This window comes from Pollachius pollachius, assembly GCF_949987615.1.
Source record: "Pollachius pollachius genome assembly, chromosome: 20".
Lineage (NCBI taxonomy): Eukaryota > Metazoa > Chordata > Actinopteri > Gadiformes > Gadidae > Pollachius > Pollachius pollachius.
The window spans coordinates 7,880,372-7,892,934 of NC_136953.1; the positions used below are offsets into that span (position 1 = coordinate 7,880,372).

Here is a 12,563-nt window from a genome sequence, read left to right on the forward strand (position 1 = left end):
ATACAACTAGTCTATAACCATAGACCCATCTCCTCATACAACTAGTCTATAACCACAGATCCCTCTTATACAACTAGTCTATAACCACAGACCCCTCTCATACAACTAGTCTATAACCACAGACCCCTCTCCTAATACTAGTCTCTAACCACAGACTCCTCTCCTCATACAACTAGTCAATAACCACAGACCCCTCTCCTAATACTAGTCTCTAACCACAGATCCTTTCTATTTATCAACTGATCAGTCTAATGAGAGACCACTCCTCCTGATGTTTCAACAGAGACCACCCATACGTGCGTAAACATGCACATACACACACGTGCTTGCACGCTCACAAACAAATGCACAGACACACATGCATGCACACACACACACACACACACAAACAAACACACGTTTGCCTATGCACTAACACACACACATGCACTTGCACACACACGCACGTACAAAACACTTACACATGCGCACAACAAACGTGCAAAAAAAACACACACACACACTGACAAACTGACACACAAACATAGATCTTGTGGCTAAATCAATATAATGTAATCTTGTATGTGTCCTATGGGGGGCATGCAGGGGAGAGAGGACGGTCAATCAGAGACTATTGATCTGGGATTGAATATTGATCCTGTTTATCACTGATTGACATGTATAGATCAGACACACAGCAGGTTTATGATCTCATACACAGGAGTGACTGCGTTTGTGTTTATGTGTGTGTGTCAGAGAGTGTGAGTGTGCGTTATAAACGTAATGAACCAATAGGGACAGAGTGATACAGGAAGGAGGGAGAGAAGAGAGAAGAGCAGAACACACTGATGACACATTGATGAACACAAAAACAAACATACGCACAACACAAACGTTTGACATTATTGATGCACACACACGCACATACATACTAACAAAAATATAGACAAACACTAACACACACACACTTTGTACTAACACACAATCCCATTGATTATCGCACACACACACACACACATACAAGGGCAGTCACGTGGTGTGGGTAAACACTGGCATGGGAAATAGGAGAGGAGAGAGCATTGTTGCCATGGTTACCACTTCATTGCCACGGTTACCGCTGTGTCATTGTCATCGTTACATTGTTGTCACTGTTACATTGTCGTTACACATCGTATCGCCAGGTGTGACAGACACAAGACGCTGTGCCGTCGTCACAGTTACCAGTGCACACACACACACACACGCACGCACGCGCACACACACACACACACACACACACATGCACACAGCACCAGGGGAGGGTTGGTTACTATGGGTACGGGTGCACTGAGCACACAGGAGTCGAAGGGCTATCATTTGACTTGGCTTGTCATCAATGTAACTATGTACTCAATAACACATGCACACACACACACACACACCCTTCAGGTCTCCTGTTTGTGAAGCTAAACAGGGTCTTAAGCTTTAAATCCATGTGTTTGTTTTGTGTGTGTGTGGGTGTATGTGTGTGTGTGTGTGGATAGAGTGTGTGTGTGTGTGAGAGTGTTACAGTGTGAGTGTGTGTGTGTGTGTGTGTGTGTGTACTATAGGTCTATGGTATTTTTCTAGAAGCAGACGCTAGTGCACGTTGTCTGTACTTTAATAAAGCTTCCTTATTAAAACCTGAGTCTTTTACTGTCACACAAACTGGATAACACACACTTTCACAAACACATAGTGTCACAGAATCATATGCGCAAGAACACATACGCACACGGTGAGTGAGGGAGAGAGAAAGGGGTGGAGGGGAGAGTTTAATAAATATCAACAAAGCTTTCTGTTTCCATTGTGTGGGCTGGTGAGCTATATATTTCCTCTTCCCATCTCATATCATCTCTCCCTCCATCTCTCTCCTCCCCATCTCTTCCCTCAATCTCTCAGCCGTCTCTCTCGTCTCCTTCCTGTCTCTTCTCTATTACTCTCCTCACTCATCTCCTTTCTACCCATCTCTTTTCTCTTTCTCTCTCCTAACTCTCTTTCCCCTCCCTCTCTATATATATATCCTCTTCATTTCACTGTCGATCGTCCTTCCACCAACTCAGTGTCAAGTTCTGCTCTGAGTCATGGATTGATCTAACTGTGTGTGTGTGTGTGTGTGTATGCGTGTGTTGTGCCAGGTTGTTTAATACTGAAGTGCCTCTTTAAATCACTTCACAACCGATACACACTTATACCCATGCATACACACACCTACAGACACACACAATCATATACATCCTTCATAATTATTAGTTTCACTTGAATCTTTCAACTCTTTTCCTTTCCTCAAACCAGTCTTTTGAGGATAGAACAAAACCAGATTAAACCAGACTAGAACAGACCAGACTAGATTATGCCAGACCAACCACACTAGACTAAACCAGACCATATCACACCAGTGAGACCGGACCAAACCAGACCGGACTAGACCAAATACAAATAAACAAACACACACATATACACGGACGGACGGACGGACGGACGGACGGACGGACGGACGGACGGACGGACGGACGGACGGACGGACGGACGGACGGACGGACGGACGGACGGACGGACGGACGGACGGACGGACGGACGGACGGACAGACAGACAGACAGACAGACAGACAGACAGACAGACAGACAGACAGACAGACAGACAGACAGACAGACAGACAGACAGACAGACAGACAGACAGACAGACAGACAGACAGACAGACAGACAGACAGACAGACAGACAGACAGACAGACAGACAGACAGACTGACTGACTGTCTGAAAGATAGAAGAAAGTGCATTGACACCACGCTCACACACACACACGCACGCGCGCGCGCACACACACGCACACACACATAAAATGCAAAGCAACTGAGATACACAGACACATACATAAACAGACCGATATAACTCAGCACTTTGCACCTCATACGTTATAATTTGTCGCCCTCTGTTGACAAAATTGTGAATCGTCAGATCTTCTACGCACCAACTAAAAGCGCATGAATTCAGTCGAGTCTTCTCTATGAGAAGAAACGCTGACCCGAGAGCATCATCCTCACTCCGTCTATCTTCCTCTTCCTCCCATTGGTCGAGCAGCTGCCACTTATCTCTCTCCTATTGGCTCGTATCCCCACCAGCTGCCCTGCCCCATGCGGAAGTGGAGCGTCCTATCTTCACTGAGCGGCTTTCACAGCGATGTATTAATAGAATGTAAAGAGCCTCAAACATTAGGTCCTAGATTGGACTCATAAGATCGACAACAAATTGGATCATGAGAGGTCAGGTTGAGCCCGTGAACATGATTTTGACGGCGTGTTTGGCGGCTGTGTTTCTGAACTGTGCGGTCCAAGGCGCTCAGAAGAAGGACGGCGGAGACGACGAATGGGTCCATCTTCCGAACAAGTGTGAAGGTAACACCACCTACCGTGTTCAGAGATTCATTATATTATGATAAATGTGAAGGTAGCAGCACACACCGTGTTCAGAGATTCATAATAATTTGTTACATCTGAAGGTAACATAACCCCCCGTGTTCAGAGGTTCATAACATTAGGTTAAATGTGAAGGTATAACACCACCACCGTATTCATAGATTAATACAATTACGTTTAATGTGAAGGTAACAACATCCACCGTGTTCAGAGGTTCATGACATTCTTAACAATTATGATACAGTATTACTATAACGACGGTTAGAAGAGCTATCTGTTATCTTATTCGTGGTGCATAAAATCGCTGTGCTGGGGTGAAGGGATTGGTTGGTTTTACATGGCCTTTAAACCAACCAACCCCATGTGAATGGAATTTAAACCAACCAATATTTTTTTGCTGTGTTTGCAGAAGTGAAACCCCTCCAGTTCTCTTTAGTTTACCTGAAAGAACACTTCTCCTTTTTAAAGTCACACTTCATCCTGTATGTGGCAGCCAATCTCTTAATAATCACTCTCTCTCCCTCTCTCTCTCTCTCCCTCTCTCTCTCTCTCTCTCTCTGTCTTTGTCTCTCTCTCCTTTGCTGCTCTGTCTCCCTCCCCTCCCTCTCTATCTCTGCGTTACTCTCTCTCTCTCTCTCTCTCTCTCTCTCTCTCTCTCTCCACAGTGTGTAAGTTTGTCAGTATAGAGATGAAGTCAGCGTTTGAGGAGACAGGGAAGACCAAGGAAGTGATTGACACCAACTACCGCTTCATTGACACCAAGAACACGGCGCCCATCAAATATGTCAAATCGTAAGAGTGCCTATCTTACACACACACACACACACACACACTCACACTCACACTCACACTCACTGGGGGACAGGAATGAGTTCACTTCCTGTGGGCCGTCTTAATATAGGCTGTTCTCTTCCTCTGTCTTCTACTGTTTTTCTACCAATTTCCCTTTCCAATACTTTGCCGTCTTCTCTTCTTCCTCCTTTTCCCTCATATTCCTCACCTTCCTCCCTCTGTCTCGCTCCTCCCTCCCCCCCCCCCGGTTCCCATAGTGACCTGCGCTTCATCGAGGTGGTGGAGAACGTGTGTCAGCGTCTCACGGGGTACAGTCTGCACAAGGAGCGCCAGGGCAGCAACCGCTTTGCCAAGGTCAGAGGTCAACTCCCTTATGGATACCGAAGGAGAGAGCAAACTGTAGTGCGTGCGGAGCACAAATGCACACGGGAGAAAGCCCTACACTTGTTTCTTAATGCATTAGTCCGGTTGCAGTCGGAAGTGTTCACCGTGACGGCCTCAAAGGGAGAAATGTGATGATGTGTTTAGTGGTGATTCATTTAGTTTCTTTCTCTCTCTCTACCTCCGCCTTCCTCTGTCCCTCCCCCTCCTCTCTCCCTCTCTCCCCCCCCCTCTCTCGTTTCCCTCTCCTCCCTTCCCCAGGGTATGTCAGAGACCTTCTCCACCCTTCATGGGCTGGTGAATAAGGGGGTGCAGGTTGTCATGGATATTCCCTACGAGCTCTGGAACGAGACGTCCGCCGAGGTGGCTGACCTCAAGAAGCAGGTAGCCCCGCCCCCCACCTCCTCCTCCTCCATGTATTCATGAGTCTCTCCCTTCTTGGATCTCTGTGTCCAGCCTTTCATTCATCCTCCCTCTATCTATTCTCCCTTTCTTGAATTCAATTTTACATCCACTTATAATTGTGTTTATTTGTGCAATCTTCATTTCTTCTTTTCATTCAATCATCTATTCCTCCATTTCATCTTATTCCTTAATTATTCATAAAATTATTTATCTATTCATCGATTGCTTTACCCTTTTTTCTTACCCCTTTACCCCTACATGCTAGGGGTGTGCGATATGACGATATTAGAACGATTAAAATATCTGGGGAATCTGCTATCTGCCTTTAAAGAGACATCGTTAGCTTCTTGCTAGGGGGCATATTCTATCAGCTAAAGCTCTATGACTAATACACACATCCAAAGTTGTTTTCTCAGCCAAATCTTAGATCGCACCTTCTTCCACAAGGGTTAACACCTTCAATAAGGGTTAGGCCTCCCGGACATCTAATGCAACGGGCCGTGTGGATGGTGAAGCACTGTCTGAGCAGCGGCTTATTTTTGGTATCCGCATCCGAGTGAGGGTAAAGCCTCTCTGACGCTGATCTTATACCGTCAGGTTGTCTGGCGCATTTCATACATAACATTGCTCCTTGTATTGCTAATAAACAACGGCTGTAGTAAGAAAGTATCACAAATTTGCCGTGGGTCGTCGTAACATGCCCCCTACCTCCTATACTCTCACTTCCACTTTAATGTCATGTAGTTCGTCTTTCGAAACCAGTGTTTCCCACAGCTCTTTATAGGCAAGGCGCCATAATTAATGTGAAGCATCTATGAAATCAAAGAGTTGCCAACCCTGTGGAAACGCAGCGCTCCGTTCTACCTGTCAATGCACGGTATTCACGTCCGAGCATAACGAAACCTGCATGGAAAAGGAGAACGTTGGAGCGTTTGACTGATAGTACTCAGTTGTGTGATACATCTGAATGATGCGTTTCAATGTACTGAAATCTGGCACAACTTAATTTAGCAGAACAGTGACAATGTATTACAGAGCACAGACGGAGAGCAGTAGACCCGGTCCGTTAATGGTCCCACTCGTTCCCTGCGTAAGATCATTTTATTACTGAGCGTGATGTCGAGGAAACATGCACAGCCCTGGTTAGACTTTATTTGCTTCTACTTATATACCGTTGATTCCCGGTGATTCCCAAGTCATAGTCTTTAGCTGTACATCTCTCGTTAGATCCTACCTATTAAAACAAAAATATTATTATTTTCTCTTACCCATGGTTAATAGCCTATGTAAGCAAAATGCAATAGATGCAGGCCTAGAATGTGCTGTAGTCAAGATCTATAGCATGATCTAAAGGCTTATGTAATTTGTTAAAATGACATTATCATCAGTCAGGTATAAGTGCGTAAATTAAATAATATATTTTTCGAGAAGACTGCTCTCATACATTTGCTGTATGAGCTTTAAGACAGCTCCCGCCTAATTTCTGACCAATCAGGGCATCTCTTCTCTGATTGTTTCAGGGAATCCATCTAGCCTGTCAATCACATATATCTAAGGCCAAATTATTTTAAATAAGGAAAGTAGTTTGGGGGTACTCTTAAGTATATGCAAAACATGAAAAAGAAAGAATTGTGATATGATATTTTGTCCATATCGCCCACCCCCTAATTCACGCATTCATTCACAAATTCATATTTAATCCATTCCTCTTATAGTTTGACTGAATATCATCACCCTGTTACCTGCACTGATCGTCTCATCTATTCACCTCTTCTTCATGTATTTTCCTCGTCCACGTCATTCTTCAGCAATTTATTTCATACATCTCTTGATCATATGTCATTGTTAACTTTTGTTTATGAGTTTATTTCTTTAATGGTTTTGTTCATTCATGCATCACTCAATCCTCCTTCCATTCCTCCTCTCACCCTCTCCACAGTGTGATGTGATGGTGGAGCGCTATGAGGACGTGATTGAGGACTGGTACAAGGGTACCCAGGAGGAGGATCTGACCACCTACCTGTGTGAGAAACACGTTCTGCAAGAACAGGACCGAGGTATGCACACACACACACACACACACACACACACACACACACACACACACACACACACACACACACACACACACACACACACACACACACACACACACACACACTTTCGCTCTCTCTCCAACCTCATTCTATTATTTAGCGGCAATGACAATTATTTTATGACCTTTCGTTTCCCTTTTCGTTTTGTTTTTTCTTTATTTCTTATATTGGCTTCTTTGTTGTTTCTTTCCTCCCCTTTTCCCCTCTTTATTTTTTTTCCCATTTTTCTTCCCACCTTCATTCCAATGTTGGCACCGCTCTCCGTCCCTCCCTCCTCGCCCCAGCCTGCCTGGCGGAGGAGTGGAAGCCCGAGAAGAAGGGAGACCCGGCCGCCCTGGCGGAGGACAAGAAGAAGAAGAACAAGAAGGGAGGGAGGAAGGGGAAAGGCAAGGACAGCTCGGAGCGAGAGGCCAAGAAGAAGAAGGAGAAGAAGGAGAAGAAGAAGAAGAAGAGAAGCAAGGCGCCGGAGGAGAGCGAGGTGGAGAGGGTGTTGTCCGAGCAAGGCATCCAGGCCACGGAGCCTCTCCCGGGGCAGAAGACCGAGCTGTAAGCCCCTCTCCGGAGCGACGACCAGCTGCTCACAAGCACCCCGCTGCCACCCCCGGCCTGTGTGGGAGGGTGGAGGTCGTCCAGGCGGACGCAGTGTGGGCTCCACCTTTCAGTATCATTTGACGTCTTCTTTCAACTTCTCTTCCTCGTTGTTTCTTTTTACCTTTTACAAAAAGAAAAAAAAGAAAAATACTGTCTTCAGTCAGTATTTTCAGTTTTTTAACAATTTCCTCATTTTCTTTGCCATTCGTTCTTTAATTGCTTCTTTAAAGTGGCAGTCTCGGACATCTCCAAAGGTTTTATTTCAAATAAATGACGGTTTGGGTCACTATCTAGCGCCGAATGAGGTTACACAACGGTGATGGGCCTACATGGCCCACCGATGAAATACTATGAATGTTCCGCACTGGGTGACCGTAGCGACGTTCCCTCGATGCATTCACATCCCCGGAGGCGTGTAGTTAGCGATGTGTTTTCCACCCCCAGCAGAGGTTGTTTTACCAGGGAGTGTAGGCGGAGCCACCACAACAGACTCTCTCTTTAATTCCCTAGTGTGGGGAGCGGTGGTGTTTGTAGCGCCCAACAGAGATGTTTGAGATTGCAACTTGAGGAAGAAGACCCAGATTGTGTGTTTTGTTCTCTGCTGTAAACTGGAACTCTGCTCCTATCCTAATGTGAAATGTGTTTGTGTGTGTGTGTGTGCGTGTGTGCCCGAGGTACTGTGTGATTGCTGAACTATTGGCATATTTGTTTGTGTGTGCGGGCATGTTTTGATTTTTTTTTTCGTTTTGAGCTTCTGGCCCAGATTAAATTTTTTATGCAACAGTGCAGGAGTCGAGTGTTCTTCACAAAACATCATGACGTCGTCACCCCTGGAACAACGGATGACATCATGGCCCCTGTCAGATTAACTATGACATCACACACCCTCCCTCTACAATATCATGGCCTGCTTTTCTACGACTACTATATCCAAGGGAATGTTTGATTTATATGTTGAGGATTTAGAGATTTTAAGTATTGTTCACCTTCATGTTTGATTGTACAAAACCATGCAGCTTTTATGTTGGTGTGTGTGTCGTGTTTTTGTAGCCATAAATGATCCAGTGTAATGCAAGAGTGTGTTAATAAAGGTTGGGTTCTCGATTTGAATCCTTTTTTTCCAAATGTGATTTATTACATCATTATTTAACCAGGTAGAACCGGGATATAAAGTGGTGCAGTCCAACAATTTAACTAACTTTATATCCAAGAATATTTAGAACAGTCTACACAACAAACATTATTTACATCACACTTTTAATATGATAGATGCTGTACATGGAGAGATAAGATAAAACATAATATATTCAAAGATCGTACTGAAGTATTTTGGCACATTGACATGTTGCTTTATAGGGATTTTGCTCTATCTTCCATGTCATCCCAAACACTTATCTGAAGGGAGCGGCGTCACGCGAGAAGTCATCAAATAACCCAGGAAGCTACGGTTCATTTTTAAATATTACCAGGTGGGTTTTGTTTTGTACCCCCGTCTACTTTATGGTGCATTTGTAATCAATTAATTCAAATATGCTCGATAAACACTTTATATGTTAACGTCGACAATTAACAGTTTGCTGCGTTTACGTTCTACGTGTAAACGGTGAGGTACGGTCAGCATTGAGAACAATAACATTAATTGATGACTTTATGTGCTTGGCTAATTTGTCATTCAAGCTTCCGACGGAGTCTACAGGGATATGGTCGGAAAGAAATCAACATGTCTCAGATACGGTTTACCAACACGAAGCATTCTTGCAAGGTAAGACTCACTGTTTTATTTAGTTGTGAAGAAACATAAATTGACAATAATAGACGATAATAACTAACAATTTCATTGCGCTTATCTGTGTTTACCTGGTTAGTGACGTGACCATTGTAGTTATTAGTTCCCAGAAGGTGTAATAACAGGTTTGACCACAAGAGAGAGCCCGATGAATAAATTTGCGATAGACTTGGCTGTCAGAATTAATACAAGATTAATATAAAAATTAAATTATTTGGGCGAAAGTGCTTTAAAATGTCAACCCTAAAAAATGTAACGAAAAAGCATGATAACAGTTGTCATGACTGCTGTCACATTTTATTTGTGTTCTGTACAAAAATAAAATGCTGCGTGCACTCTATATTTTAACGGAATTGAATTCCAGTTCTTTGTGGAGATGTCAGTCATTTGACAAAGAACCAAATCTACTTAAGCTGTAACTAAATGAAATGGTGTTTGTGCTGTGTCACTAAGGCTTTTAATCCCAACGCCATATTGTCCCTTCAACAATCAAATCTCTCCTCTGATGCAGCGCTCAAATTAAATGTACTTTGTGTGTGCGTGTGTGTGTGTGTGTATGGGACTTCTCTGTGTGTGGTGTTGGATTGTATTTATTTGTTGAATTATTCAGAGCTGTCTGTTTATAGAGAGCTCACATAACACATGTCAAATACTGCCACACACAGACACTCAGCCACACACACACACACACACACACACACACACACACACACACACACGTGTTGTACCAGCTCGGGTTTCATGCCGTAACTGAATCCTATGCACTATTTTTACAATCGCTTTTTTATATTATTTACAATATCAATACTTGTTGAAAGGTGCGTTTGGTTAAAAGGACCACCAACTCATACATTTGCCTTCATGTAGTTTAATGTATGATGTAGTTTTATATTATTTAGGTAACCCATGATTATGTGAAAAGTATGTCTTCTAGACAAAACTGCCTGTGGATTAGGAAAGTTCTGACAGACCGTGGTTGTCATGGTGATTAACGAGAACTCATTAGGACAAAGACCAGACAGAGGTCAAGGTGTGAAGGCCAGTTAGATCAATCTGTTACTCCAGGGATATGTACCTTGGGGTTTTGAAGTCAATGTTTTTGGAAAAGAGCGATTCCACAGCCTTCGCTGTATTTGGTTAATTTATTTCAAACCAATCGGATTGTTCAAATAATTCCTGTGTGTGTGTGTTTTTGCTTGTGCTTGTAAAAACTTTTTCAAAAAAATGTATTACATTTGTTTAGAGTTGCAGGGATGTTAGTCCGTGGGCCGGTCGTTTAAATGATAGATGGATGACGAGATGTTTAGATGGAGGTATAGCTGGATGGATGGAGAGATATTTAGATGGAGGTATGACTGGAGGGATGGTGGGATGGAGGTATAGCTGGATTGATGAAGAGATGGTTGGATTGAGGTATAGCTGGATGGATGGAGAGATGGTTAGATGGAGGTATAGCTAGATGGATGGAGAGATGGTTAGATGGAGGTATAGCTGGATGGATGGAGGGTTAGATGTTAGTATAGCTAGATGGATGTTTAGATGTTTAGATGGAGGTATAGCTAGATGGATGGAGAGATGGTTAGATGGAGGTATAGCTATATGGATGTTTAGATGTTTAGATGGAGGTATAGCTAGATGGATGGAGAGATGGTTAGATGGAGGTATAGCTATATGGATGGAGAGATGTTTAGATGGAGGTATAGCTAGATGGATGGAGAGATGGTTAGATGGAGGTATAGCTAGATGGATGGAGAGATGGTTAGATGGAGGTATAGCTGGATGAATAACATGCAGTGAAGAGTTGTCTTCTATCTCAAACCTCAGATCATGAGGTCAGAGGAAAACCGATCTCCAACACCACTTGTCCATTTGTTTGCATTAGATGACTCCCTCTAGAGGTTAAACACGTGCCACTACATGTAAGACCTGACGCTCTGTGAAAGGGGATTGAAAGGGGGGGTGTCCTGTGGAGCCGGCCTTCTGCAGCCCCAGAATGAAACCAACCTTTTACAGGCGGTTCAGAGGGTCCGGTTCAGCTCTCTCTTGCTTTCTCAGTGTGACCCCTTTCCTTCCCACAATGCTTAGCAGCGGCAGGGTTTATCATCAGGGTTAAATGGCGGAATGGGAGATCCTGTGCGACTGATGATTGTCTGCTCACACACACACACACACACACACACACACACACACACACACACACACACACACACACACACACACACACACATACACACACACACACACACACACACACACACACAACCCTGTTTTCCTACAAAAATGACAAACTCTCCCCTGATGTAGGGATGCGGGGTGGAGAGGTAAAGGTAGGCTTGGTGAGAGAGAGCGGATTAGCGGCAGAGAGGCCCAGGGTGAGGATGACGGATAGGGGATGGCTGACGGTAAACTGGATGTTCTGGTGACCATCCATTTTGGGTCTGCCGCCACGTCCCCCGCTCCATGTAGGTCAGAGAAGGGGAGCAGGCGCCTCGCACGGCCATTCGTCTTCGTTTTCCTCTGCGGACAACGTGGGGTCGCAACCCTGGGGAGCGCTCCCTGCAGCGGCCATTTTGTCTCCGGCGTCGGCCAATGGGACATATAGTCTGGCAAAACTGGTCCTCGTGGAGACTGGCGTTTTACACCCTCTTAAGGGGGCCATGTTATTTTAGCCACAGGTGTGATGTTCATTAGCGATTTAAAATCCCCCCCCGGTTACATCACAAGTGGATACCAGACTGTACCAACTTCTAGGCTGATCTTATAAATTCCCCTCTTGTGATTGTAAGTGATGGTTAATCAACATCTCACCCTGGTGCGGGGGGGGTAGAAGCCCTTTAAACGGGGAATCCTGAGCGCCCTAATTGTGAATCTACACGCGACCACAAAATTGTTCACACAAACCCGACGGTATTAAGGACACGTATGAATGTGTGACACGCACAGCGCTAAGTTATCATACACATACGCACACACACACCCAGCCAGGGGCGTGTTGAGAACATGCTGTGACCTTTGCGTGTGTGCGGCTGACGAGAGTTAAACAGACCTCGGGAAAGAGTATCACACCTCTCCCTCTCTCCCCTTCTCCATCCGTCTCT

At 44.5% G+C, this 12,563-nt stretch overlaps 1 protein-coding gene across 1 annotated transcript; it reads left to right on the plus strand.

Moving 5' to 3' along the window:
* Positions 1–3,155: 3,155 nt before the first annotated feature.
* Positions 3,156–8,770, plus strand: cnpy3 (canopy FGF signaling regulator 3). Its single transcript, XM_079758132.1, has 6 exons — positions 3,156–3,393; positions 4,080–4,206; positions 4,464–4,560; positions 4,849–4,971; positions 6,932–7,049; positions 7,373–8,770. The coding sequence occupies exons 1-6, from the start codon at positions 3,255–3,257 to the stop codon at positions 7,636–7,638; spliced, it is 870 nt and encodes a 289-aa protein (XP_079614258.1). The 5' UTR covers positions 3,156–3,254; the 3' UTR covers positions 7,639–8,770.
* The last annotated feature ends 3,793 nt before the right edge of the window (positions 8,771–12,563 follow it).